The sequence below is a fragment of the Schistocerca piceifrons genome, chromosome X (genome assembly GCF_021461385.2).
Source record: "Schistocerca piceifrons isolate TAMUIC-IGC-003096 chromosome X, iqSchPice1.1, whole genome shotgun sequence".
NCBI lineage: Eukaryota > Metazoa > Arthropoda > Insecta > Orthoptera > Acrididae > Schistocerca > Schistocerca piceifrons.
This window is the reverse complement of record NC_060149.1, coordinates 62,615,283-62,622,202: the sequence shown is the minus strand read 5'-3', so window position 1 is coordinate 62,622,202 and position 6,920 is coordinate 62,615,283. Positions and strand designations below refer to the sequence as shown.

At 38.1% G+C, this 6,920-nt stretch overlaps 1 protein-coding gene across 2 annotated transcripts in view; it reads right to left on the bottom strand.

Moving 5' to 3' along the window:
* Positions 1-1,698: 1,698 nt before the first annotated feature.
* The window catches only part of LOC124721643 (zinc transporter ZIP3-like), a 36,180-nt gene continuing 30,958 nt past the window's right edge, over positions 1,699-6,920 (bottom strand). For both annotated transcript variants that reach the window (XM_047246705.1, XM_047246706.1), the window contains exon 3: positions 1,699-2,913. In XM_047246705.1, the coding sequence (XP_047102661.1) occupies positions 1,856-2,857 (1,002 nt within the window). In that variant the 5' untranslated portion in view covers positions 2,858-2,913 and the 3' untranslated portion in view covers positions 1,699-1,855. The remainder of the gene's footprint in view (positions 2,914-6,920) is intronic.

Sequence of the window (6,920 nt, the reverse complement as noted above, 5' to 3'; positions counted from 1 at the left end):
AAACATACTTCCGTGCATTTTTTTATGTTTTGTATTAACCAATTACACTAGCCCCTCTCCTCATGTTCAGTCTGTGGAATCGATTCGTCAGTATTTTATGTGGTTTACAAAATATATCCAGCAGTAATGTTAGGTGACTCACCCTGTATATCTGCCCCAACTTGCTGTGTGTGCCTTTTTACATTCTCATTTAGCAATTGCTCTTTTTGAATTATATTCTGCTCTTCACTCTGGCTCTTTTTTTGTATTCATTGAACGGCTTTCCATATAGGAATGATCATGACAAAATTTACTGAATACACGAATGCACACAAAAGAACTGTCCATTACCCAGTTTCTGAGCACGCCCTACAGCATAAATCAAGAGACCCGAGTGCCTGTTATACCATATGGGCTATTTGGATCTTCCCACCCAGCACTAGTTTCCTCAAGCATGGGAGGTAAGGACTTATTCTCTCTCTCTCTCTCTCTCTCTCTCTCTCTCTCTCTCTCTCTCTCTCTCTCTCCCCGCTCCCCCCCCCCCCCCCCCCCCTCCTGCACTCACACTTCTTCAGTTTTCTTTCGATTAATTCCACTTTTCATTCCTATTCCTTTTTAATCCACGTTTTATTTTTGCTCCTCTCCCCCACCTCCCCCCCCACCCCTACCATTCTTACATGTGAGTGCATCTCAGCCAAGTTAGTATTAAGAAAACAGTCTTAATCACATTTTTTTATTTATTTAGTGCCAACTAGTTTCAGCCCATCGCAGGGGCCATCTTCAGGGTGAACATATCCCTGGTCCACTGCTGGTGACGTCATTTCTACCAAGGTCTGACAGTCTCCTGCCACAACTTGGTAGAAGTGACGCCACTAACAGCAGCAATTTTTTATATCAATCGCTGTTACTCTGCAACCATGTTGTCCAAGCATCTCAGCCAAGTGTATGAATGACATGCCCAGCTATCCTCATGTTCCTCAATTAATCCCTCTTTCCTCCATGAAGGAGGACCATATGGTTTAAAAATCTAGGAACATTATTTTCTAGTTTTAGAGTTTCTATTGGCAGTACAGAAATAGTGCCTCTTGCAAATAATTTCTTGCCCACCTTTCTATCTCTCTTCAATTTTTTCTGTACTTTTCTTAATAACACCAACATAAAGTATGAATCTGTCTCCCCAAATCACCATGCATATTCTGTACACTATTACTATTGTACAAAAATGTAAGTGCTCTGTTACATCCAGACTGCATAAGAGAAATAACTCACAAAATTGTTCTGACAATAATACAATGCATACAACTCAAATTGTTCGTGCAAACTTTCTAATTTTAACATGCATTTCTAAAACACCGAAAACGAATAGTTATTAGTGCTGGAAGTCACTACTTTCATATAAAGGCCATGTTCCAAAAAATTAGCTGCATCTTTAAAAGAACTATTATTTACTTTGATGAACAGCTATCAGGTGGCAGTGTTGAGACCGCATTGCATTTCAGTGAGTGTTATATTCATCATTTTCTGGCAAAGTGACTTCACCAAAACAAGGTGAATATGACACTAATCGAAACATTGAATTATTTCAACACTCACCCAGCTGAAAATCCAAGAGCTTTGCATCAGTAGTTTATGTTGGGAAATTCTGAATTCACACAGATTTTTAACTTTATCTTGCATTTTGGTTTATTTGCTTTTACTTTACAATTACAAAATATATAATAAATACTGTTTTTCAACGTATTAACAACAAGGAACTATTTCCTCAGTCTTCTTCAAATCAAAGTGTAATAAGTCACACTGAAAGCAGACTGTCAAAATATGACAAATATACGGAAAATTATTCCTCTTCTTCAATATCCGAAATGAACATGGATCTTTATTTGTAACTATCTAAAAAGAAACTCACTACTGCCATTAACATGAATCCAATGAAAAAAAATAATACTTTCCACAGTTGATACTTATTCCTCACAAACTCTTCTGGCATAATTTCCATAAATGTTACATGTATAAAAATTCCTGCTGCAATGCCTTGCAGACAGGCTGAAAGTACACTGCCAAATAAGCCTGGTGCTGTTCCAATAAGGAGTCCTACAATCATTCCAACAGGTATACTTCCAGTGGCCATCAGAATATACCTAAAGCTTTTTGTTACGCCCAGATTACGTTTTGCTATGTTAACACCCAGTGCGAGTACGACGAGTACTTCATGAATTAAAACTGCAAGGAACAAATGCAAGAGTTTCACCATGTCAGTTTGTAAGCCTAATGTAATCCCTTCAAACAGTGAGTGTATGCTAACAGCGAGTAACAACATAAAACTACGCTGATTAGAAGTGTTGTCTGTCAAAAGTATTGTGTCCAGATGTGAATGACCACTTACACTTAGCTGAAGCTCCGTATTATCATCATTTTGCAACTCATGGTCAGTTTGTTTTTCATTGGCCTCTGCTTCCAGAAGTCCAAGATGAGATTCATCTTCATGTTTATCATCATCACTAGCAACAAATGTGTGAGCTGAATTCTTAACAGAAGCTGAGTTTAATTTCTTTTTAGAGATCAAAATTTGTTCTGATGTTAGAATAAGGAAAAAGCCAATGCCAATGACAAACTCTGCTATTGGGAAAGTGGTTGACAGCTTCATTTTTTCCATAACATCTCTAAACTTTTCCTTGACAAACGGAAATAGTCCTAAAAAACACATCCCCATAAAAACACCACCAGCAACACAGTTGCTTACAGATATTAATGTGCCAGCGATGTCACTTAACTGAGCATTCTTGCGCCTCCATATAATGACTATAGGTATTGACCCACTTACAGTCATAATGACAAAAAGAACTACCAAACAAACAAACTGAAAAATGATTACTTCCATGTTGTGACTGCTTTATCCACAGTAATGAAATATGTAGGACGGAAGTTTCCAGCAACCTGAAAATGAGATAAAAATGATAAATTCAGATTTGTTGCATAATGAATTTGAAACTTAAGTACTCCATGCTTCCACCTCCTGCAAAATATGTATTTTGATAGCACAAATCTATCTGAACCTCAAACATGTTTTCCCCTTTGCTGACTAGCTTCTTACTTATAAGCAATACCTTATATATTTTTATAAGAACAAAAGAGACATGCTTAGAATGGTTAGTTGTGACAGTTTCTGTCATTTTCTTTTATTTTTACAAAATATTTCTTGACACAATGTTCCTCTCATTAACTGATTCACTGATATTTATTAACCACAGGTGTGGAAAAATGAAATCTATTTGTTTAACTCATTCACATGCTGTATCATGGGGTGTATATATCTTTTAAAGTAACATGTGTTCATATCTCTTTCCAGATATTCGATTCTCAGACAGCTGTATATACTTCATACTCATTTTTCTACTGTTATCTTTATTTTAGCAATTAACTACAGTAATGCTGTGACTCAGTAGAATAGGGGCATGGCAGTAGTGCTGACAGATAAATGAAATATTCACATTCAGAGTAATGTAAAATTAAAGCTGTCACTTGCCTAAAGACTAGTATGAACAAAGTTGTCATCAACACAAAGGCTGGTATGAGGACTCTAGAACTTTAGAACTTTATCAGTTGTGGTACAACTGTAGGTGGGAGATTTGTCATGTTTCAAATTAAGAAACAATTGACAGAGGTCAAGGAAGCAATGGGTAACAGAAAAAAATAAAAAATCATACGTCATGGTGTAGCGGTTATAAATGCCAGCTGGTGACATGCAAGTCACTAGTTCGATTCACAGCCTCCTGCAGTTATTTATGACATACAATTTCTGATTTGTGTAAGGTTCTGTGCCTTCGTTATTTATCAAATCTTGTAATTTTCAAGAACATAATATGTATCTATGTACGTATAAATTTGGGGCACTATTTCATTAATGTTAACACTAATCAAGAAACTGATTTGTTACACATCATTTCGATAGAAGAATCATTCAAATGATCAACGGAAAATTTTACCAACTAACTACCTGCTGATGTAGGGAGTTCTGTTCTATCTGTGCATTTGTGTGTACTCAATAAACATAGTTTCATTGTTAAGTGTTACTTCTTTTTGATGACCCTGCTCTCATAACTGGTGCTCAGTTCCAGGTTCTATTTGACAGTTTGATGGAGACAGCGGAAATCTTGCAATCTGGCATCATCCTAACTTGCACAAAGCTATGTTTGCCTTTGCAGATGACAATGAGAATACAAACAGTACAGTCCTCCTAAGGTTTATACCGTCAAGGTACCAGAGGATACAAAAGCTCTGGTGGCTCAGACACACATCCTGCATCCAGCACTGTTTTTAGGAGATGTTGGCTGGGATCTAACAAAATGGCTGTATGGACTGGACCATGTCACTACATACAACAGGTGGAATGACACGATTTGCACTTCCCCTTGTATATACTTCACACTCAATTTTCTAGTGTTATCTTCATGGATTATCATTGCCGCCTCTATGTCTCTGGGTCCCAGTTTCAATTCCTGACCAGGTGACAATGATTATTATTTTTTTTTCACTCAGGGACTGGGTGCTTGCATTGTTCTAACCATTTCTGGGTGTTTGTGTTGTCCAAATCGTTCTGTCTCATCTTCATCGCAAAGACACACAATAATAAGTGGTGTCAAATAGAAAGACTTGCACCAGGAGGCTGAACAACCCCAGACAGGGCCTCCTGGCTAAGAATGCCACACAATCATTTGATTTTTTTTTTTTATTTGTACTGCAAATGTCTACTTTTACTTCGATGGCACAGCCCTGCAGTGGTTTGAGAACAATGAGGAAAAGCTCAATAGCTAATCTACATATGGCTCAGAGGTTTGGAAAATAAAGGAGAGAGAATACGATCAACTGCTATCCATGGAAATGGATTACTGGTGATGAAGTGCTGTGGTCTCAAGATTAGACCACATCAGAAATGTAGATGTTAGAAAAATGGACATGGACATGTAGTAGAGTGGATTGGGAGGGGGTGACGGAACAGAGGAAGAGGAAATGGTGGTGTACAGGTTATGGATTCAGGGGATGAAGGACACTGAGGCCAGGACGATTATGGGTATGAAGGATGTGTTGCAAGGATAACTCCCATCTACTTAGTTCAGCAGTAGTTTCATGACACTGACATTAGATCATCTTATGTTCGTGATGAACCTCGATAGAATACGAAGCAGGTATTGGCCAGGTCTCTACTGATCTATCAGACATTGTGTAAGCCACTCTGAAGAGTGCCATTGATAGACGGTTGTGCTTAGTTATCCCAGGTCATTTGTTAAAACCACTCCTGCAGTTTCTCCATTTCACCAGATTACCTGTAGAAAATGTAACTTTTAAGCATGGAGCAACCCATGTTACAATTTCTGATTGTGATAAAGTGTTTCAATCTTAAGTGGTGTCAGAAGTAATTTCATAATGCAATATCATCCAAAGTATGATAACTGCCTGACACTTGTAGCTGATTGGCCTCACGGGAACTTTTAATACGATGTTGGCACATATGCTCTGAATGTGTGCTGATGTCAAACTGGAAGACTGGCATGTTATACAGCCTGTAGTAAAATTCACATACAACACAGCAACTAGACACTAAGGGTTTCTCATCATTTTGCTTGATCCACAGGTAAGAGGTTGAGAGAACACTTGATACTTTGCTGAGAATGATTACACCAAACAGCTCATCACTAGAAATGAACTAAACTGGCACTCATACAGACCTCGGATCCTGATAAGAACTGTGATTCTTAAAACACCTCAATGGAAGTAACTTCATTTGAATGTCACAGTGACCATGGGGACATGACAGTACAATCAGAACATTCGGATTGACCAGCAATGCAATACAAATGATCACCGACAATCTACTCATCCAGGAAGCTATTGTCCACTCCAAAATAGTGGGTCAGTGTTTTGTGAGGAGGCACAATGATGCCACATGCTGTGTCTTGTATGCTGTTGTGTACTGGTTAAAAATCACTGGCTTGTGCCATGTGGGTCACCAGTTTCAGTCCCACCTCCTGCATTTAATCATAATTAAACATTTCTGACTTCTGCAATGTTCTGGGACTTACTTATTTACCAAATACTGTAGTTTGCAAGAACATTCTTGATATGCATCAGCAGAACACTGCCAGGTGAGTCAGGCAATTTCAGCTCTGTCTGTACTTTTGTATGTCCTAAATAAACATGCTTTCAATGTGAACTGCTAGTTCATGTTGATGACCTTACTCTTGTAAATGGTACTACTGCCAACCTTGCAACAAACTGTGGTGTTCCAATCAACCACAATGTTCATAATTGCTTCACTTTCTTGTGTATACAGTGAATCCTATACACGCAAATTAATAATGTGAAGAGTAAATACGATAATGGAAGTCCTGATGGAATATGAACAATCTAAAGAGTAATGGTAACAATAACTGAATAGTAGAAGTGTTAAGTCATCACAAAGCACATACACAAGACAGAGAACTTTGCTAGCTTTTGAAAAAATCCTTTTTTAACTTAGCGTACACACTGTAAAATATGTAGCTTGGTCTCTGTGGTAATAATATAGTACAGGGGAGCATATTTTCTTTTATCAAAAATGAAGGAAGTAACTGTTGCTGTGTCAATAATGCACAAGTGCATGGATGGCAACTGGCACTGTGCACCAGCAATACTTCTGTTCACTTTCTCTTGGGTGAACTTTTCAGAATGTTGTATTTGCCTAGCACACTTTTGTTTTCAATATTTGACACACACACACACACACACACACACACACACACACACACACACACACACACACACACACACACACAAAAATGGCAAGGGTTGCAAACCAGCTACTGAAATGAAACATGTTGTGCTCAGTACTTTGTGCCATCACATTGGATGGTCGACTCTGCTCTTAGCCAAAATTTGGTGGTAGCCACTCATTCGAGTGAACAGCT